The sequence below is a fragment of the Sorex fumeus genome, unplaced genomic scaffold (genome assembly GCF_029834395.1).
Source record: "Sorex fumeus unplaced genomic scaffold, SorFum_2.1 ptg000131l, whole genome shotgun sequence".
Taxonomy (NCBI): Eukaryota; Metazoa; Chordata; class Mammalia; order Eulipotyphla; family Soricidae; genus Sorex; species Sorex fumeus.
Window position 1 is genome coordinate 3527517 of NW_026606188.1, and position 23123 is coordinate 3550639.

Consider the following 23123-nt stretch of genomic DNA (forward strand, 5'->3'; position numbering starts at 1 on the left):
GGCAAGGCAGCGAGTATGAATAGGCCGCTGAAGACCAGAATTGGGTTACTGGGACATTCACCAGTGGTGTAACGAAAACCTGCCTGGAGTGGAGTGTCAGATGAATTTCAGATTCACAGTGAATGAATGGAACATTCTGTAGTGGAGATTCCAATGATTTCTGAAGGCTGGGCTGTGTGGACAGGAAATTGAAGAGCTGACCAGCATTGAGTGGTAACCAATTGAACAGCACGTCTGTCAGTGTGACCATGCCATTGAAAAACAACATTGGGTTACTTGAACATTCAGCCGTGGTGTAACGAAAGGCTGCATGGAGTGCAGATTCAGATGAATTCCCGATTCGCAGTGAATGAATAGAACATTCTGTAGTGGAGATAACAATGATTTCTGAAGACTGGGTTGCGTGGACAGGAAAATGAAGAGCTGACCAGGGTTGCGTGGATAGCCAAATGAACAGCATGGCTGCGATTGTGAACAGGGCGCCGAAAACTAGCATTGGGTTACTTGGATATTCATCAGTGGTGTAACGAAAACCTGCCCTGAGTGGTGAGTCAGATAAATTCCAGGTATGCACTGAATGAATGGAACATTCTGTAGTGGAGAGTATAATGATTTCTGACAACTGGGTTAAGGTCAGGAAAATGAAGAGCTGAACAGGGTTGAGTGTATAGCCATTTGAACAGCACGGATTCGAGTATGAACAGGGCGCTTAAAAACCAGCATTATGTTACTTGGACATTCAACAGTGGTATGACGAAAACCTGCCTGGAGTGGAGAATCAGATGAATTCCAGATTCGCAGTGAATGAATGGAAGATTCTGTAGTGCAGATTCCAATGATTTCTGAAGGCTGGGATGTGTGGACGGGAAATTAAAAGTTGACCAGGGTTGAGTGGGTAGCCAATTGAACAACAGGGCAGCGGGTATGAACAGGCCGCTGACAACCAGCATTGGGTTACTTGGATATTTACCAGTGGTGTAACGAAAACCTGCCTGGAGTGGAGAGTCAGATGAATTCCAGATTCGCAGTTACTGAATGGAACATTCTGTAGTGGAGTTTCCAATGATTTCTGAATGCTGGTTTCTGTGGACAGGAAAATGAAGCGCTGACCAGCATTGAGTGGATAGCCAATTGAACAGAACGGGTGCGAGTGTGAACAGGCCGCTAACAACCAGCATTGGGTTACTTGGACATTCAACAGTGGTGTAATGAAATCCTGTCTGGAGAGGAGAGTGAGAAGAATTCCAGGTACGCAGTGCATGAATGTAACATTCTGTAGTGGAGAATAGAATAATTTCTGACGTATGGGCCATGGACAGGAAATGAAGAGCTTATGAGGGTGGCGCGGATAGCCAGTGAACAGCATGACTGAGAGATTGAACAGGCTGCTGAAATCCAGCATTGGTTTACTTGGACATTCACCATTGGTGTAACGAAATTCTTCTAGGAGCAGAGAGTCAGATGAATTTCAGATTCGCAGTGAATTAATAGAACATTATGTAGTGGGGATTCCAATGATTTCTGAAGGCTGGGTTGTGTGGACAGGAAAATGAAGAGCTAACCAGGGTTGAGTGTTGAGCAAATTGAATAGCAGTGAAGCGACTATGAACAGGCCGCTGAAAACAAGCATTGGGTTACTTTTACAAATACCTGTTTTGTAACAAGAAACTGCCTGGAGTGGAGAGTCAGAGGAATTCCAGATTAACAGTGAATGAATGGAACATAGATCTGCTCTATGGCTTGGAACCCAGCAAAACGGGACAGTTACATGCAAAAAAAAAAAAAAAAAAAAAAGGGCTCACAGCACTATCTACTACCATGCACAAAAGTCAGATCAAAATGGATTAAAGACTCGTCCTTCATGCCCTACCGAATTCACCACTTGCCCCCCACGAGTGGTCTCTGCCATGGCCATGGCTCCAGAAGCACAAGGACTTAATGCAGAGTCCAGCAGCTTTCAGCAGAAAAGTGAACAGACTATGCGTTAATCCACGCCACCATGTCTGCCCGGAGGGGAAAGGGTGTTGGTCCCTTCCACCTACTTCCCTCTGGAAAAAAAGATGGCAGCCGCTTGGGAGCTTTGTGCAAAGCCAGGTATAAGTCGGTGGTGATGGGGCTGCTAAAACTTCATGGGAAGGGGGGCGTTCCCAGCTCGTCCTTCACGCCCTACTGACATCACCAGTTGCCCCCCATGAGCGGCTCTCTGGCACGGCCATGGCTCCAGATGCACAGAAACCAAACTCTTAATTATCTGACTCTCAGCAGAAGTACATCCCGGGTTAATAAGTAAAATAGCAGAAATCTAAAACCGTGTGGCCGCAATAGCCATAATTTAATTCTTGAACCAAGCTGTAGAAAGCAAATCATTTCACAATGCTTTTTCAGCATGTCTGATTTGGGGTTGTAAACTCTAAATAATAATTGTGCATCTTTTATTGAAACAATGAATCTAGTCAAAGTAGATAGAGTGTTAACTAGAATTCATCTGCCTCACAGGCATTGTGGGAGGGGGGTTTTTGGGGTTCTTCGTAGTGAAAAATAAGTATTGGTAAAGGGAAATGTGTTGGATATTTGCATGACCGAGACTGAAACCTGAAAGCTTTGTAACTTTTCCAACAGTGATTCAATAAATAAATTTTTAAAAATTGATTAAAGACCTCAGCAGCCAATCTGAATCCATAAGTACATTGAAGAGAAGGTCAGCAAAATCCTACATGTCATGAAAATAAAAGTATCTTCAAAGGTGACATGCCACTGAACAAGCAAGTGGAAACAGAGATACACTAATGGGACTATCGTAAACTAAGTAGCTCCTGTGCCTCAAAAGAATCAGTGAGCAGAATACAAAGACAGTTTACAGAATGGGAAAGGATATCACCCAGTACCTGGAGGATAAGGGGTGAATATCAAGGCTACACAAGGCAGTGGTTAAACTCTACAGTAAGAAAACATCCATCACATCAGAAACTGGGACAATGAAATAAACAGAAACTATCTCAGAAGAGAAATCTGAATGGCCAAAAGGCACATGAAAAAATGCTCTTCATCACACGTCATCAGGGAGATGCAGATGAAAACAAAAAGATATCATGTCACACCACAGAAACTGGCACATATCTAAAAGAACAAAAGCAACAAGTTTTGGCATGGATGTGGGTCAAAGGGCATTCTCTTTCTCTGCTGGTGGGAATGCTGACTGGTGTAGCCTTTGTCGAAAATAATATGGACTTTTCTCAAAAAACTAGAAATATTGCTCCCATTTGACCCCGTAATACCACTTCTGGGAATATATCTTAGAGATGCAAAGAATTACAGTAGAAATGTCATTTGCACTTGTACATTCATTGCAGAACTCTTTGCAATAGCCAGAATCTGTTAAAAAAAACAAGTGCCCGAGAACAGATGACTGGTTAAAAAAACTTTGGTACATCTACACAATGGAATACTATGCATCTGTTAGAAAAGGTGAAATGCTGAAATTTGCATATATGTGGATCAATATGGATACTATCATGCTAAGTGAAATCGGTCAGAGAGAGAGGGACAGACATAGCATGATTGCACTCATTTGTGGAATATAAAGTAACAGAATGAGAGATTAACACCCAAAGATAATAGAGATAAAGTTCAAGCAATTGCTCCAAGGCCGGTCTCACATGCTGGGGGAAAAGGCAGATGGAATAGAGAAGGGACCACTATTTAAATGATTCTTGGAGGGTTCACTTGGGATGGTAGCTGCCGCCTGAAAGTAGACTATATACCAACCAGGATAGTCACTAACTGCATGCATTGAAAATCATAACACCCAAAAGGAGAGAGAGAGTAAAAAGAATGTGATTGCCACAGAGGCAGGTGTGAGAGATTGTGAGGGCGTGTCGGGAGGGATACAGGGAACATTGGTGGTGGAGAATGAGCACTGGTGGAGAGATAGGTACTCGGTTTATGACCAAACGCAATCAGTTTGCAAATCTGTAACTGAACCTCCTGGTAATTCATTAAAAAATAAAAAAATAAATATAAATAAAATAGTATAGGAGGCAACCAATCTTAATGGAAATATATTAATACAGATAGATAGATAGACGGATAGATAGATAGATAGACAGACTGATAGATATGCACACAAGGCTAAAACTTAACAGTATGTTACAAATCTCTTATAGAAGTGCTTAATGGCTCCTGGGTGAAATACAACCATCTAGACAAACTTTCCTCTAAGAATCAATTTTTGGATCATTTTTAGCGAATTATTCATAACAAGCAGTGCAAAATTAATTATTTTGGCTCTGCATTAGGACAGGGTTTAGGTTTGGGATGGAAACATTTGAAATATGGTGGTGAGAAGGTGTGATGGTGGTGTATTGGTGTTTGAATATTGAATGCACTCAAATATTGTGAACAACTGTATAAAAATTAAATTAAATTAAAAAATCTTTTTAAGAGATCAAAGCAACAATTCTGAGTGTGGAAAACATTACAGAGGAATACAAAATCAAGAATATCTCAGAGGTTTCTTTATTCAATTATCAGGTGTTCACTAATAGAATTCAGCATGGTCCACAAGGCTCATGCTGAAAAATGAATGTTGAATGCACCAAAAATGCCATGTGGAGAGAAGGATCATGGGAGTCCATCATTAAGCCAGAGGTTTAGGACTGTGATCCTTAGAAAACTGTTGGTGGTCAAAAAATGAAACTGTATAGAGCAAGACCACTTAAGATCAAGGTTGAATCAGTGGGGACTTATAATATTGTATCTAATAGTGGAATTTTCTGCTATTCACAGTTCTCACACTTCAGTCTATAAACCACTAGGAATTTCATCTTGCACATAGCATTGTAGCACTGTCCTCCCATTGTTCATCAATTTCCTCAAGTGGGCCCAGTAAGGTCTCCCTTGTGAGAATTGTTGTTACTGTGTTTGGCATATTGAATAGGGCACTGTAGCTTGCTTTGCTTTGCCGTGTGGGCGAAATACTCTCGGTAGCTTTCCCGGCTCTCTGAGAGGGGTGGAGGAATTGAACTCAGCTTTGCCAGGCTGAGTCAATATATTTACTAAGTTTATATATAGCAATACCTCAGCCAGAGCAATAGGAAAGCAGGTAGGTATTTGGCTTGGTCAGGGACCTATCCAGGTTGTATCTAAGGCTTCCCATATTTTTCGACAAGCACTTCCAGGCATAATTACTGAGTGTCGAGCCGGGAGTCACCTCTGAGAATTTTGGGCTGCCCCAGGAAACAATAAGACCTTATGAAGTACCCACTGCATAAAAGTCACAGTTTTAAGCATATTAAGAGGCATGAGTTGGTAATATTTTGTAAGAAATGCTCTAGCATCAAAGACATAAGATCAAAGAGATAGTATGTGGGAAGTTGTCTGCCATGAAGGCAGGGGGAGGGCCAGAAAGGGGTGGTATACTGGGGAGATTGGTGGTTGGGAATGTGCCCTCGTGGAGGGAAGGGTGTTTGAACATTTGTATGTTTGTAAGTCAAACGTGAAAGCTTGTAACTTTACCTCACCGTGAAACAGTACAATAAAATTTACAAAATATAAATATTCAATCAAGAGAACTCTCAAAAAGAAAGAAAGGATAAGAAAACAAAGAAAAAGTGATTGAAAATCTATTTAGAGTCCCATCCCTTCCCCGCCTCAATGGATCTAGCCCAGCAGCCAAAAACCTCCAAAACTTGAAAGCCATGATCATGGCTGCTATCAGCAATTGTGGACTAGCCTCACCTATGAGTAAATCTAAAGAGAAACTCAGGTATGTGGACTTCTGACTGCAAACTTCAGGCTTAATGAAATCAGAGAATGGTGACTTCTTCCCAACTTCCCCCGTTTTCAGCAGCTTGGCAGCCACACCCACAAAACACCTCTGGCGCCATATAATCTCATCAATGGTCGTGATCCAGAGACTCAACAATGAATCTCTCAGAAGAGAGCACAGAACAATACACCATAGACATAGCCCTAGACCCCACGCCAGCCTGTATTATTAAGGGAATCGCAGAGGGGATTGGGGTGGTCCAATGGAACCAATGGAGCCAGCCCCAGCAGCCAAAAACTTTTTCCTTTCATCCTTCCTTCCTTCCTTCCTTCCGTCCTTCCTTCCTTCCTTCCTTCCTTCCGTCCTTCCTTCCTTCCTTTATTTATTCCCTTCTTCCTTTCTACTTTCCATCATTCCTTCCTTCAATCCCTGTTGCCTTCCTTACATATACCTTACTTTTTTCTTTCATTTTTTACTTTCTTTCTTTCTTTCTTTTTTCTTCCTTTCTTCCTTTCTTGTCTTTGTCTTTCTTTCTTTCTATCTTTCTTTTTCTCAGTCTTCCTTTCTTTGCTCCTTTTGCTAATTAGGGATGAGCAAATACTTTCTATTTAAAAAACTACACCTAGTCATTTCGTTACTCTTGACGATCTGTATCTGTCTCTACTCATCTCTGCAGTTGTAGTATGAAATCTGTCCCTTGACACTTGGGTGATCCTGTCCCAGCAAAGTTCCTGATTCTGTCTTTGCAGTGACTACTACTGGCTCATTTATTTTCACTTCTAAATTATATTTCTGCTACAGCATTGAGGAATAATGCAGTGGTTAATATATTAATATTCCATGGGTCTGACCATGGTTCTATCTCCATCACCACATATGATCCCATGAGCACCACCAGGAGTCATTCCTGATCACAGAGACAGGAGTACCTAGGTATCTCTGGGGCTGGCACAATAACCTCTCTCTCCACACGCACACAAACGCACATACATAACACACACACACACACTTCCTGGGCTGGATGGATACTACAGTTTGTAGGTGCTTGCCATGTATGAAGACAATCCTCAAGGGGTCAAGAGACCATATGTATTGGGATGGCAGGAATTGAATCCAGGTCCACCATGTGCAAGGCAAGTGCGTTTCCCACTGAATTATCACTTTGATGCAGATGACGACACTATTTTAAATGACAACTGCATTCAAATATTTCTTGTGTTCTTTCTGATTCTTTGTAGAGGTCCCCAATTACCCCGCACTACTTGGAATTTTCTAATAGATGGTATAATTTGTTGGTCACAAGAATTTATTACAATCTGTCTAAATTGTTTCTCATCTGTGAAATCCAACTGTCACTTTGAACCTCCATTCAGCAGCGGTCAGTCACAGAGGATGAGACAAACACAGAAGTAGACAAACACGCGGATTGACCAAGATTTAGGGTCACATCTGCAGCATTCAGTGTTCTCATGGCAGATCAATATAATGCAATATTGCTCCCCCAACCCCAGCAGATCCCAACAGGTGAGCCAATGTTGTAGTTGACAGAGACATCAAGGACAGTTAGGAAGTATATAAACATGCCACAGGGACCTGGAGAGCAGTGGCAAGTGTAATTCACAGAGAATCAGTAGATATCTGTAAACTATAAAGTTGTTTGTGCAGGAGAGAGTACTCAGTGGGCAGGTTACCTCTCTTGCACCCAGTCTACCGACTCCTCCAGGAGTGATTCCTGAGTGTGGAGCCAGGAGCAAGCCCTGTGCATGCATAGGTGAATACCCAAAATCAAAATATATAAATAAAATATTGTGAAAGTTGTTTATTCCAGTTTTGGCTACATTGTACCCTAAATGTAAAAGACCCTATAAAGTATTATTCTATGTTTGCCTGGCATAAATTTACAGCTGGAAGATATTGTGTCATCTATTCTATCCTTGCCTACTATTCATTTCTGGGTACATGTTTGTGAGTAGAATACCCTAAACTTAGGGGTTTTAGTTATGGGAAGTTTTCTCATAATAATTCATCATTTCCTAACCATAAAGGAAGTAATAATGTATATCATAAATCATTAACATATAATTTTATTTTTAAACATTATACAAAATACACTAGTAGTAACTTAATGTTATTGGTTAACTAGGAAATATAAATTATTACCTAGTACCTGTTGATTTATTAATGAAATATGTAAGCTCATCAGTATATAGGAGTATTTCCTTAACTTAAGAGTCTAAGGACAGTGAAAATGTTATAACTGTCTTGTAAGATTCCATCTCTCTAGCCTGCTGAATCTACATTTCAGTCTATCCAATGCTGTTTTGTTCTTGGGAATCTGACGTCCCTATTGGCTAGCCTCTACCTTTCAACTGTTGCTTTATGACATCATTCTCCCACCAAACCTACCAGCACGAGCTAGAATCTTGGGGCTCCCTTTCAGTTATTTGTAAACAAGTTTGGATTATCGCTAGTGACCAGTGACCAATGACCGATCACCAGTGATCAGTCATCGGTACTGGAAACTTGTGGACTCCCGCTTCAGACGTACTCTCATATCGCCACCTCTTCTCATTTACCTTTCCTTGATATTTCCTCTTTTCTGATCATCTCAGGTAAGCAATAATATTTTCCAAAGTTTTTCATGAGATTTCTTATCCCTAAACTTACTAGTTAAGGAAAAGCAGCATGTAATAATAGAGAAAAGTATTCAACTAGAATATGGTAAGCCTTATTTTTGCTTGACATTCACATTTGCTATGTGATTTTAGACACTGACTTCCTTTCTCTCAAATACAAAGGGTATTTCTTTAATTATTAAATTATATTTGATACATATTTATGATCTTAAGTACATGTTTATATATGATTGTTCACTCTCTGTGTTTACTTTTCCTTTTAGTAGTATTTTGTCATGATGCGCATGAAATAAAGTAAATCATAGACAATATTTTGACAGAAACAGAAAATGCAGTTTTGGTAGAAAACCTAATATCTACCAGGATGTTTTATCTGTAGCGGTGTATCCACCTGTATATATAAATTAGTATTTTAATTTTAGTGCTATTCAAAATTCATTATCATGTGTCTTTTGAGTTTTCTTTCTAAATGTGATGATAAGAAAAACTGGATTGTTGGGAAGATGTGGAGTGCTGAGTAGTAGGGTGGCAGGTCCTCAAAGGTAAGGATATTTAGGGTTATTTTCAAAAAGCTTTAACCAACAGAAGCCAAGAAGTAGAAGATGATGTGAAGGAGAATAAAATAGGATAGAAAGATTATGGAGGGAAATTATCAAGGAAGGAGATACAGTTTGAGATAGAATGTTGGAGAGAACCAAATAGTTCAAATCAAATCAGAAGGAATATTGTTAAATATGCTGAGAGCAAGTCAAAGCAGTTGACTTTATTCAATTCTAGGATTAGAAAACATACTTTATCTCTAGTAGAGTACCTAACATTACCAGAGGAAAACTATCCGAAAACTATGGTTGTGGTTTCTTTTCTTATTGTCTCTAGAACACAGTTGGCACTTGGCAGTTTTGAATGTAAACATGTTTTAGAAAAGATACTCCCTATGAATAACTAATAAATTTACCTAGTGGGATGGAAGATACATAATCTTTAATGATTTTATTACATTCTAGTTTGTAAGGTACATGTATGGTCTGCTGTTATAATAAAGAAGTGATGTCTTCTAAGTTGAAGCAGGAGAATTGATTCTTTTGTGTGGTAAATAGGATCCAGGTTAAGGCAACTTGTCATCTTCACAAAGAGTTTCTTTGTGGGCTGGAGTGATAGGTAGGGCATTTGACTTACACGCGGTTAGGCAATTTGCCTCACATGTGGCCAACCTGGGTTTGATTCTCAGCATCCCGTGTGGTCCCCTGAATACCACCAGGAGTGCATGAGCCAGGAGGAGTTCCTTGCAGTGCCGGTGTGACCAAAAAAGAAAAAACAATAGTTTCTTCCTAAAATGACAGCATTCTGATAAAAGTCAACATGTGCTTTTAGATCCTAAAAAGAAAAAGAAAAGTCAAGTCTCAGATGTCTTAGTACACATTAATTTCAGTTTTTTGGAGTCTGAGTTTTCCTATATTAAAAATATTTAACTTGGATTTCGGTGATTGTTTGTGAAATTTTTCGAATGACATTTTCCTGGTTAATGGAGATACTTGGCATATAGGTTTTAAAAATAAATTTAAAATTTTGTGACTACTTTTTAAATGGTTTTTTCTGCTTCTTGTGTGATTTACTGAAATGGTATGCTCTATTTAATACCTGCTGTTTGATGGTTAATATTCTGAGACATGAATGTAAATAATCATGTCATTTCCTTGTAATTATTATGTTTATTTCTGCTTTATACTCCTTTGGAACATATACTGGTTACCAAATGCAATGACATTTATTAGATTTTCTGCTTGTTGTGTCAGTTACTGGTAAATCTTCTGTTTTTTGAAAAATCACCTTTTATTGCCTTTTTTGGCTAGTAATTCTTGCTAAATCAGAATTTGATCTTCATATCGTATACATGACACAATTTCTTGATAAACTTTTGTACTGTTTACTTTGTTGTGTTTAGGGATGATATTCACTGTTCGTCAGGGCTTATTCTTGGTCTGCTCTCAATCAATTACTGTACTATGCTGCTTGCCACGTAGCCCTGATTTCATTAATAACTACATACTTCTTTTTCAGTTCTGTGATACATATTTTTCATGATTTTTTCTTGATCTCTATTCTTCTCACATGTAAGTTACGTGAAACTGACAAATTTTATTTCTGTATGCACATTATTCTTAATTAGATTTGTTAGTATCTTCCTCCTAGTTTCTGACATTGTAGTGATCAAGGCAGAGTCCTAGAAAGAAAATAAACATGCTTAGGTTCTGTAACCTAGTAATACATAAGGGACAGGAGGGTATAAGGCATTTGCCTTTAAGGCAGCTAATCCCCTTGGATCTCTGTCACTGCATCCAGTCTCCTGAGCACTACAAGGGGGTACTTTAGAGTACAGAGCCAGGAATAGCTCAAGATCACTGGAAGATATTGGTCCAAATCCACTCCTCCCAAATCTCAGTTAAAAAAAAATGAGAAAGATTGAACCAGTCCCTATGCCAATTTTGGGTCTCGGGTTCTTTATTCTCCAATAAAATGTTAGTCATTCCCTTAGGACTTCCTAGCGTATAAGTTAATAGATTAGTAATAAGATGCTTTCCATTGTGGTCATCATTTGGAGGGGGCGAGGATTGAAGGATTCATGAAAAGGAAATAGAAGTTAGAGGAGGGATAAAAGAGGAAACAGACAAGACTCTATGAAAGATAAACTTGGCTCAGGGTTGGAATGCCCTTAAGAGGAGAAATTTTTTGAAGAGTTGGAGGTGTGGGGCAAAGAAAAAATCTACCTGATAGGGCATTGCAGAAGGCTGACCCAAGATTCATCCCTGAAATCCTATGTGGTCCCACGAGTTTCAATAGATGTTTTCCTTGAGCACAGAGCAAGGAGTAAGCCATGAGTACAGGCAAGTATGTTTCCATCGGCAGTTTCCTCCAAAAAAGAATGGGAGAAATGGCAGAGTTAGAGTGTTTGGTTTAATATAAAAAAATGAAATAGGTTGAAGAAGGAGGATTAGTATAATAAGATAACCTGTTGAAAAGTAAAAATAGTTTCACAGAGGCTGTTTTTGTTTCATGACCTCTGTTTTTAAATAAAGATATTTGAGACATATCTCCGAAAGATATGGGTGGTCTATCAATAAGTGATCAGGCTGTTGGATGCTAACACATATACTGGGGAAAGAACCTACAGATGAACAGTCAATGGCCCTCAGAGTTATTCAAGGGTGACTGTAAATAGGGAACAAGCAAAGAGAACAGTTGTAGCAAAAAGCCCGGATATCAGCTCTTGGAACATGTAAAGTAAGATCAATCGCCATGAACTCAGGCCCGTGGTTCAGCCATCCTAGATGTACCATTTCACTTCATCTTCCCAACAATCCTCAGAGCCAGTATTTCTGGGACACTAGGCCAGCGCGGTTCAACAATTAGGTGTATATGACTAAGTTGTTTGGATTTGCAAACTCCCAAACTTGGCCAATGTGTCTTTCAGACTACAGCATATTACTGACTTGGGAGCTCAAAATATATTAGCTTCAGGGGACGGGACCTCTTGGGTGTTTTCCTTGGTGCGTGATCCCTGCAGACTGCTCCAAACATCGATGTTAACGGAAGTTCACACAAAAACCAATGCTATAACTGGTGTTGGAGGCTGGGCTGTGGGAGAATCCTGATTGGGACATACGCACTTGATCACCACTGCCAGAGCTGTTGGGAATGGCTCTTCCTGAGGCTGGGAAGGCGGCGGTGGGAAGAGATGTTGCTAGGAAAGATATGGGGTGATGAATGAAAGGGAAGAAAATGGGGACGGACTGGGACCAGGACATCACATGGGCATGATGGGAAAGTTGGTGGGTTACATTAAAATATTTTTTTTCATTAAAATATTTTTTAAATGAATAACTGTATTCTATTCGTCAAAGTAGGACAATAAAATAGGTGAAAAACAACAGGTCACATACAATGTCAGAGAGAGCTCAAAGAGCTGAACTTCATTCTGGAGCTACTGCTGGTACTTGGGAATAAACCCTGGTTCTCCTAGCAGCACGTGGTGTGACCACAAAACAACCACCAATTGTTAAACATGCAAAAGAAAAAAGAAACAAAAATCAAGCTGCAAACACTGAGAGTGTTGAAGGGTTTTTATTTTGGGGGGAGGTGGGAGAGACTTTGAAGTGAAGAGTTGTAAGTATTTCCTAAGGGGAAGTGAGTAAGAACACCTTGGCCAGCACAGGGATTAGAGGCCCAGAGGGGAGCGTATGAAGGCCTTCTATTGCTAACATGAAAAATGTAAGATGTATTGCATTTACATAATTTAGAGTTTGCAAAGAAGAAAAAAATCTATCACAGCCCAACAGTTATTCCCAATTTTCCTAGGTTTCCTAGTCAATGAGTAAAGGAGAGAGAACTTGTACCCTTTTTAAATACACACCTGCTTTAGCAATTTTTTTGGGGGGGATCCATCATTTAAGACAAATTTCAGTGACATTTGCTATACTTGCTAGTTTTGCAACTATTACCATTATTTTATCCATGGCGCTATAGCACAGCAGGAAGGGCATTTGCCTTGCAAGCAGCCAACATGAGCAACGCGAGTTCAATTCCTCCAACCCTCGTGGAGAGCCTGGCAAGCTACCGAGAATATCTCCCCTGCATGGCAATGCCTGGCACGTTACCCATGACGTGTTCGATATGCCAAACACAGTAACAATTGTCACAATGGACACATTACAGGGCCCGCTCGAGCAAATCAATGAACAACGGAAAGACAGTGACAGTAAGAGTGAACCTTATTTTATCCATAACAGTTCCATCATTTCCAAAAACAGCGTATTCACTACCCACTTACCCCTACATTCTTTCTCTCCTCTGGTTCCTGAAAATACTCCTCTTTTTTCTCTATGAATTTTCTTTCTCTAAACCCTTGACATATATGGATCTTAAGATATGTGACCTTTTTGGCAGACATTTTTAAACCGTGATGCTTTCAAAGTTCTTCTCTGCTACATTATGTCACTAATTCCTCTGACTGATATACTCTTGTATGGATCTTATCATAATGGAGAGGTTTCCACACTTTATAAATGCACAGATCCTGGAGGTCTCATAAATTGGCGAAAATAAATATTGATACTGATTGTACACATTGTACAAAGGGTAGGGTGCTTGTCTTCAACACAGTAGGCCTGTTTGGGTCCCTGGCACACCATATGTCCACTTAGCCCTGCCAAGAGTGACTCCTGAACATAAAACCAAGAGGAAGTTCTGAGCACCACCAGGTGTGGATACAACACAAAAAATCAAAGCATTCACACAAGCAAGATCTAGTCCCATTCATGTAATTTTAGAAGCTAACAACATCATGGTGTAGACTAGATAATGGTCATTGAAAGAAACCATCAACCCTGCAAATATTCCTTTGTTTAGTAAATCTTGATTGAATAGATACTATGGCTGGCAATAGAGAGATCTAGTGTATTTTCAGGTGAGTCAATGGAATAACACTTGTTCTGACACAATGATGGAAGTAGATGATGAAGATAGAGGAGAAGGTCATGTGACCTTCTAGGCTAGGATGTGAGTATATCAACTACCAGACAAGCCTCATGGAAGTTATCAAAAGTTAACAGAAAATACAGGCTAAAGATCTTCTAAAGATGGCATATATCCTGGCTGACATTTTTCCCAGTGATCTGTATATTAAATTTCTGGCTTCCAGGAATGCAGATTTTTTTTCTGACAGGTAATTGGATCCAGCAGTCACAGAAAACCTACACAAAACAGCACATCAATAACACAATAGACTGCAAAACAATACAATGCTGCAGCAACAAATATTTGAAACCAGTACATATAAAACAGATAAAGGTAAAGTGGATCGCTCCAAGGCTTGGAAACAGGTCTCACATGTTAGGGGAAAAGTTAGATGGAATAGAGAAGGGACCACTATTTACATGATTCTTGGAGGGCTCACTCGGGATGGTAGATACCTGTTGAAAGTAAAATATAGACCAAATATGATGCCCTGTTACTACATGCATTGCAAACCATAAAACCCCGAAGGAGAGGAGACTAAAACGGATTGTGTTTGCCACAGAGGCAGGTGGGAGAGAGTTTGTGGGGGTGGTGGGAGTGATACTGGGAAAATTGCTGGTGGAGAATGGGCACTGATGCAGAGATGGGTACTCAGTCATTTTATGACGGAACCGTATTCACGAAAGTTTGCAAATCTGTAACTGAACCTCCTGGTGATTCATTAAAAAATAAAAAATAAAATAATTAAACAATAATAATAAAAATTAAAATAATAATAAAATAGAAAAACAAAATAAATAATAAAATAATAATAATGAAAAATAAATAAAGTAGAATAGAAGGAAACCAAGTTATAAGGGAAATATATTTTTACAGAAACACAGATGGAAAGACAGACAGAAAGACAGACATATAGATGGATATGCACACAAGGCTAAACCCTAACAATATGTTACTAATCTCTTATAGAAGTGTTTAATGACTCCTGGGTGTAATATAACCGACTTGACATACTTCCTCTAAGAAACAGTTTTTGGATCATCTTAGCGAATTATTTATAACAAGTAGTACAAAATTAATTTTTTGGCTCTGCTTTAGGGCAGGGTTTTAGGTTTGGGATGGAAACATTTGAAATATGGTGGTGAGAAGTTGCAATGCTGGTGTATTGGTGTTTGAATATTAAGTGCACTCAAATATTGTGAACAACTGTATAAAATGAAATTAAATAAAGAAAAATCTTTTTAAGAGTTCAAAGCAACAAATCTGAGTGTTAAAATCTATGAAGAGGGAAAAAAAATCAAGAATATCTCAGATGTTTCTGTATTCAATTATCACGTGTTCAGAAATAGAATCCAGAAGGCTCATGTTAAAAAATGAATTCTGAAAGCCCCAAAGGTGCCATGTGGAGAGAAGAATCATGTGAGTCCATCACAAAGGTAGAGGCTTAGGACTGTGATCATTAGAAAGCAGTTGGATGTCAAAAAATGAAAGTGTACAGAGCAAGACCACTTAAGATCAAGGTTAAATCAGTATGGACTTATAATATTGAATATTGAATAGTGGAATTTTCTGCTATTCACAGTTCTTACTCTTCAGTCTATAAACCACTAGTAATTTCATCTATCACCTTGCACTGTAGCACTGTCCTATCATTGTTCATCGATTTGCTTAAGCGGGCCCAGTAACGTGTCCCATGTGAGACTTGTTACTGTGTTTGGCATACTGAATCTGGCATGGTAGCTTGCCTTGCTTTGTTGTGCGGGGGAGATACTCTCAGTAGCTTGCTGGGCTCTCTGAGAGGGGCAGAGGAATCGAACTCAACTCAGCCAGGCTGAGTAAATAAATTTATTATATTTAAATATAGTAATACTTCAGCCAGAGCCATAGTAAAGCAGATAGATATTTGGCTTGCTCAGGGATCTATCCAGGTTCAATCTAAGGCATCCCATACTTTTTTACAAGCACTGTCAGGCACAATTACTGAGTTTCGAACCAGGAGTAACCTCTTAGAATTTGAGGGTGCCCCAGCAAATAGTAAGACCTTATGAAGTACCCACAATACATAAGCCATTGTTTTAAGCTTATTAAGAGGAATTAAGTTGATAGTATTTTGGTAGAAATGGTCTAGCAAAAATATATAACTACAGTAACTACAACTGGTCTCATTCACCTCATTCATATAAGATCAAAGAGATAATATTTGGGAAAATTTCTGCAGGAAGGCAAGGGGAAGGCCAGAAAGGGGGGAGGTTCTGGGGAGACACACTGAAAGTTTTATGTTTGCGGGCGCTCTGGATGGCTCTATCTCACAGCCCATGATCGGTGCCCTAGAGCCATTGTGTGTGGCCTGTATAGGGAACACTGTTGGCCAAGGGCAGACGAAGTAAGAGACCAGGGCCAGGCCAGTTGATCTTTGTAGCAGTTTATTACAAGGAAGTTTATCCCATAGAAGAAATTTATGTTATGGAGGGCCTAGGTTCTCTCAAGCACATGTTCTCCTTGCTAGTCTCTCCATGGTCCATCTTGCAGCCCTGCTATCTCTCTCTCTCCAGCTCCCTGTCTCTCCAACTCCCTGGCAGTTTGGGCTAATACTCCACCTAGTCAGGTAGCTAAATCAACAGAAGAAAGCCTTCCTGAGGACCCACCTAAAAGGTAAGTCTAATGTCCTTCTGACTGCCCAAGGGCAAAATACCTCCTGAGGTGTTTTTCTCTTTTCCTCAGTCCAATAAACTATCAATAACTGATCGATTATCAACTATTCCTGAGGCTATGCAGGAAGGACAGAACAGTGTTATCCTTCATCTCCCCATTTTTCTTTTTACACAAAAACACAAAATTTGAAACAGAGAAAAAACACTAATTTCTGTATGGACACTGTAAGAGAGAACATTGAGACTTGTGGGGCAGCTGTCCTGGGAACATCTTGCCACAGACTCAGACTGCAGAGCTCAGACCAGATTAATCATTCCTAGCCCTAGCAGGGTCCAAATCTAGTTATTATTTTTTGGATCATGACAGCATTTGTCCATGACCAAGCTCTTCACTTATAGTTAAGCATTATGGTGCTTTGGCCAGGCCCATCTCGATGCCAGAGTAGCACATAGCTTACCTGCTTGCCCTGGTTCCATCCAGTCCCTCGTCGGGACCCTGCTTTGGGGGGTGCTAGGAAGTGTGGGCAACTGAGGCTTAAGTGAGAGAACAGATGCTGGGAGGGAAATATCACTGAGAGTCACATTACAAAAGCATGTCTCTTGTGTCCATACAAAAAGGACATTGCTCTGAATAACCTATGCAAAGGACTTAGGGAGAAGAAAAAAAGCAATATTTACATGCCAATAGAACACAAAGAAAGTTACAAATAAACACAGAGAAATGGGAGCACTGTGATGGGAGCAACCCAATAAACCTTAACTACCTGAGGTTATGCAGAAAGGACAAATCAGTGTTATCCTCTATCTCTCCCTTTTTTATTTTTTTACAAAAAACACAGAATTTGAAACAGAGGAACAATTCCAAATACAAGACAGTCTCATTAGTCGTAGTAAGATTTCAGTCCAACCCTGGACCCTAAGCAGTGCTTGTAGTAAGCGTCGAATTTTCCTGCACTCTTCAGGGGTAACGAGAGTCACCAATGATGAAAGTCATTTAGTCCCATTCTGAAGAAATGAAGTATCAGGATGAAAATTGAAGATTTGTTCCTATAACAGCATCAAGAGTAGTTGCAGTAGTGAGTCCCAAGGGAGCAGCTATTAGGAGTCTGATAAATTCCAGGCAGCACTGGATCAGTCGGGGAGCACTGGAACAGGAGCATCAGAGCTTCTGGCAGGAGTACTTCAGTAGGGGAATGCAGCCATTCTCCGGTCAGGTTCATCGGCAGTCATAGATGTACAACCTATCTTATGTTTGAGAAAAAGACTTTTTTTTAATTTATCAGAGGCTTTGATCATCAGGATTTGGTCTCCAATCATGTGATTAGAGAAAAAGACAGAAGGAAGCTCCAATACAAATGAATATCCTAGAGAGAAATGAAAAAAGTGTTCTTCTTTGAAAGTTTTCTCCTTCAGGAACCTGTGAATTCCAAGGAACGGGTAAAAGTAAAGTATTGTTAATTCAAAATACAGAGGCCTAGCATTGTCCAATCCACAACCTGTAAAAAGAGAGGTATAAGGAATGCCTTCATGTGAACTTTGATGTGTTAAAGAAGCCAGAGGCCTTGGTGCAGGTCTTCTGAGGCTGGCTCCTCTTCTTTCCCTTGTGACTTCCAGCGGAAATAGTTTGGAGATGGCTTGGGGCTGGAATGTGAAGGATTGTGAGTCTCTGCCAGTCTGAGGTCCAACTCAGGTGGAGGAATTCGAATTCTAATGAGACGTAATGGGATCCAAATTTTCCCAGTGGGTTATCATCTGTTGAAACAAAAGCATAGACTTGTCCTTGAATGAGGAGTTTCCCTGCTACATTCAAGTGGGAAAATACCTCCTTTTTGGTCTTGGATTTCACATGCCATATATCCAATGAATATGGAGAGGTGGTTGGCTTAAAGCCGCAGTGTTCTCTTTAAAGTCAAACTGCTTCTGCCTAAGAGTAGCGCCTAGAGTGCCTTGTGGAATTTGGCCCTTTATGGCAGAATTTAATTTGCAACAATACTGGGCAGAAAATCTCCAAGGCTGCGCTTCCTGCCACTACTGGCTGCAGGGATGATACTGATTGGAGCTCTTAAATTCCACACTGGGGAGAGGGGTTGCAGCTTGGAATATCCCCTGATATTGTGGGACCTGGGGCTGGTGTGCTTGCAGGTTTCCAGAATTGGGGTCAACAGCTACATCAAAATTGAAGGGACAATCTCTGGCCCAGTGATTTCCCCTCTTACACCTGGGACAGGGCCCAAGAGGTGCTCTCACAGTAGAATGTTTGGGAGGTGCCCTGCAGTCCTTACAAAAGTGGCCTTGTTTTCCACAATGAAAACATATTTTCTGAGCTCGTCTCTGTACAGTATATAGGCTTCCAAAGCCTTCATCTACACCTTATATTTAACAGAACCAACGTTCCTACATGCTTTCAAATACCCCATAATATCTGCCTTCTCTTTGATAGGGCACAGAATGGCTGGCAATCCTCATCAGCATTTTCAAAGGCCAATTGTTTAGTCAATAATTGCTGAGTTTCCTTATGCTTAACTTGCATTTCAATGGGTTCCTTCAATCTTCCTATGAAATCTGCATCAGGTTCTGAAGCCCTCTGGACCATCTTAGTCAAACTTTCCTTAAATTCTGCATCTGCATCAATCTTCTCCCAAGCACACAGGGCTATGTCACAGACATGAGCAAAAACAGCACCAGGCAAGGTGCCTTGCCTTTTTAGTCCTGCCATTTCCCTTCACCTATTAACATCTCCTAAGTCAGTTTAAACCCTGAAAATGTTCGTCCAGCATGGCCTAGACCATGAATCTTTGCCTTTGCCTCATCACTGAACCACATCCTCCACTGCAAGTACTGAGAAGGTCTTAAGCACGTTTTAGCAACAGTGTGAAAATCCTGAGTACCCAGTAAGCCTTTTGGCTCCAGTCTGTAAGATACTCCCTACAGTATGGAGCTGTAGGACCTTAGGAGGAACAGGCCTTTTTGAAATGACTGAGAGAATCCATTCTTAACCTGCAATAAGAGAGAGGCTGATTCTTCTCAGCCTGAACTGGGCGATTGGGAGCATGTCCCGAGCGGTCTGGAGGCCGCTTTGCTGAGCTGCTCTTGGACTCATAATCCGAGTAAGTGCAAGCAGACTCATAATCTGCATTGCTTTCATCTGATGCATTAGAAGTGGAGCTATATTCATCAACCTGAGAAATATTTTCACTATGAAAACCCTTTTGAGACTTAAGTATGGAGGGAACTGATGCCGTACGATCCCTAATATTCTCCTCCTCCTCAACTTTGCTTTTCCAAAACAGGAGAATAGAATCAACATTCTCCCAAGTATTCCAGAATTCCAGGGGGATCTTATTCCCTTCCTTAGATGCCTTGTAGACATTTTTCTTAACTTTTTCCCAAATCTCGGTTTCTAGAGTACCTTCATCCTGGAACCATGCGTTTATCTAATAAACTACTTTAAGGCAGAACCGGAGCTGGTCTTGGAAATGTGTAGTGCTGGGTTCCGTCGTGAGGGAGAGAAACTGAATCAAATCCATAAACGTCTTGTCCCGTTCAGTATGGCTCCAGACACTTTGAAAGATCTTGGGAAGGCCCAGAATCTGTCCCATCCTAGTGGGGGTTTGCCACTAGGATTCTAACTCCCAGTAAACTAAAAAATTTTATTCTCCCACTCATTTTTTTAGAGTGGGGGTGCACCGAAAGCAATTCTTACCTTTTGGGTTGGTAGCTCAAGCCCGCCCAAGGGATGCCAGCTGTAAAAAACTAAACACGCTGAGGGTTGTGTGTTTGTGGGCTCTCTAGAGGGCTCTATCTCACAGCCCTTATTTGATGCCCTAGAGCCGCTCTGTGTGGCCTGCATAGGAAACGCTGTTGGCCAAGGGTAGAGGCGGGAAGACACGAGGGCCAGGCTGGTTGATCTTTGTAGCAGTTTATTACCAGGAAGTTTATTCCATAGAAGAAATTTATGTTATATAGGGCCTAGGTTCTCTCAAGCACATGTTCTCCTTGCTAGTCTCTCCATGGGCCATCTTGCAGCCTGTTCTCTATCTCCAGCTCCCATATCTCTCCAACTCCCTGGCAGTCTGGGTTGACACTCCACCCAGTCAGGTAGCCAAATGAACAGAAGAAAGCCCTTCCTGAGGGCCCACCTAAAAGGTAATTCTAAAGCTCTTCGTGACTGCCCAAGGGCAAAATACCTCCTAAGGTGTTTTTCTCTTTTCCTCAGTCAAATAAAATATCAACTACCAACTATTCCAGAGGTTATGCAGGAAGGACAGAACAGTGCTATCCTACAGAATGTGCACTGGTGGAGGGATCTGCGTTTCAACATTATATGTTTGTGACTCAAACATGAAAGCTTGTAACTGTATCTCACGGTGATTCATAAAATAAAATTTAAAAAATATAAAGATTCAATCAAAAGAACTCTCAAAAAAAGGAAAGATAAGAAAATAAAGAAAACGTGATTCAAAATCTATTTGGAGTACTAACCCTTCCACGACCCGATGGAGCTAGCCCCAGCAGCCAAAAACCTCCAGAACTTGAAAGCCATGATCATGGCCGCTATCAGCATGTGTGAACAAGCCTCACCTATACGTGAATCTGCAGAAAAACTCAGGTGTGTGGGACTTCAGACGGAAAACTCGAGGTTCAATGAAATCAGAGAATGGGTGACCTCTCCCCAACTCCCTCTGTTTCCAGCAGTTTGGCAGTCACGCCCACAAACCACCTCTGCTGCTATATAATCTCATCAATGGCTGTGATCCGGAGACTCAACAACAAATCTCTCAGAAGAGAGCACAGAACAATACACCATAGACCTGCCCCTAGATCCCATGCCAGCCTGTTGTTTTCAGGGCATCCCAGAGGGGGCGTTGGTGAGGTCCAATGAAGCCAGCCCCAGCAGTCTTCCTTCCTTCCTTCCTTCCTTCCTTCCTTCCTTCCATCCTTCCTTCCTTCCTTCTTTCCTTCTTTCCTTTCTACTTTCCATCCTTCCTTTCTTCCTTCCTTCCATCCTTATTTCCTTCCTTACATATGCCTTTTTTCTTCTTTCTTTCTTTCTTTCTTTCTTTCTTTCTTTCTTCTCCTTTTTTCTATTTCTTATTTCTCTCTCTCTCTTTCTTCCTCCCAGTCATACTTTCTTACTTTTGCTAATTAGGAATCAGCAAATATTTTCTATTTAAAAAACTACAAAGAATAAACTGTTTCCTCTTTGAGGATCTATCTCTGTCTCTGCTTAACTCTGCAGTTGTAGTATGAAATCAGCCCCTGGACACTTGTATGATCCTTCCCCAGCAAAGTTCCTGATTCTGTCTTTGCTCTGACTCCTACTGGCTCATCTTTTTTTTCACTTCTAAAATATATATCTGCTCCAACACTAAGCAATAATGTAGGGGTTAATATATGAATATTCCATGTGACTGACCCTGGTTCTATCTCCAGCACCACATATGGTCCCATGAACACCACCAGGAGCCACTATTGAGCACAGAGACAGGAGTACCTGAGTATCACTGGGGCTGGCCCAAATCCTCTCTCTTTACACACACAAACAAACATACATCACACACACACACACACACACTTCCTGGGCTATCCGGATTGATAGTACAGTGAGTAGGGTACTTGCCATATATGAAGACATTCCTCAAGGGTTCAAGGAACCATACATATTGGGATGGTAGGGATGGAATTCAGGTTCACCAAGTGCAAGGCAAGTACATTTCCCACTGGATTATCATTTTGATCCAGATGAGGACACTATTTTAAATAACAACTGCCTTCAGGTAGTTCTTGTATTCTTTCTGATTCTTTTTAGATGTCCCCAATTATCCCACACTACTTGGAATTTTCCAATAGATGCTACAATTTGTTGATCACAATAATTGGTTATAATCTGTCTAAATTGTTTCTCATCTGCCAAATCCAATTGTCACTTTGAATCTCCAGCTGTGGTCGGTCACAGAGAATAGGACAAATACAGAAGTAGAAAAACACGTGGATTGGCCAAGCTTTAGGGTTACCTGTGCAGCATTCAGTGGTCTTATGGCAGGTCAATATAATGCAATATTGCTCCCCCAACCCCAGCAGATCCCTACAGGTAAGCCATTGTTGGAGTTGACAAAGACTTCAAGGACAGTTAGGAAGTATATTAACATGCCACAGGAACCTGGTGAGCAGAGGCTAGCGTAGTTCACAGAGAATCAGTTAGCATCCTTAAAAAATAAAGTTGTTTGTGCAGGAGAGATAATACAGTGTACAAGGTACCTCTCTTGCACCCAGTCTATCGAGCTACTCCAGGAGTGATTCCTGAGTGTGGACCCGGGAGCAAGCCCTGAGCATGGCTAGGTGAGGACCCAAAATCAAAATAAATAAATAAATAAATAAACGATGGTGAAAGCTGTTTCTTCTATTTTTGGCTATATTGTCCCATAAATCTAAAAGACCCTACAAAGTATTATTCTATGTTTCCCTGGCACAAGTTTACAGCTGGCAGATGCTGTGTCATCTATTCTATCTTTGCCTACTATTCTTTTCTGGGTACATATTTTCTAACGGAACACCCTA

General features: G+C 40.6%; 1 protein-coding gene across 1 annotated transcript in view; it reads right to left on the reverse strand.

The window, feature by feature from the left end:
- Positions 1-20164, reverse strand: part of LOC130046072 (ankyrin repeat and SOCS box protein 3-like) — a 178093-nt gene extending 157929 nt beyond the window's left edge. The window contains exons 1-3 of the mRNA XM_056138987.1: positions 20012-20164; positions 19601-19744; positions 18978-19197 (exon numbers count right to left, since the gene is read on the reverse strand). Coding sequence (XP_055994962.1) covers positions 18978-19197; positions 19601-19744; positions 20012-20164 — 517 coding nt within the window. The remainder of the gene's footprint in view (positions 1-18977; positions 19198-19600; positions 19745-20011) is intronic.
- Positions 20165-23123: the final 2959 nt, after the last annotated feature.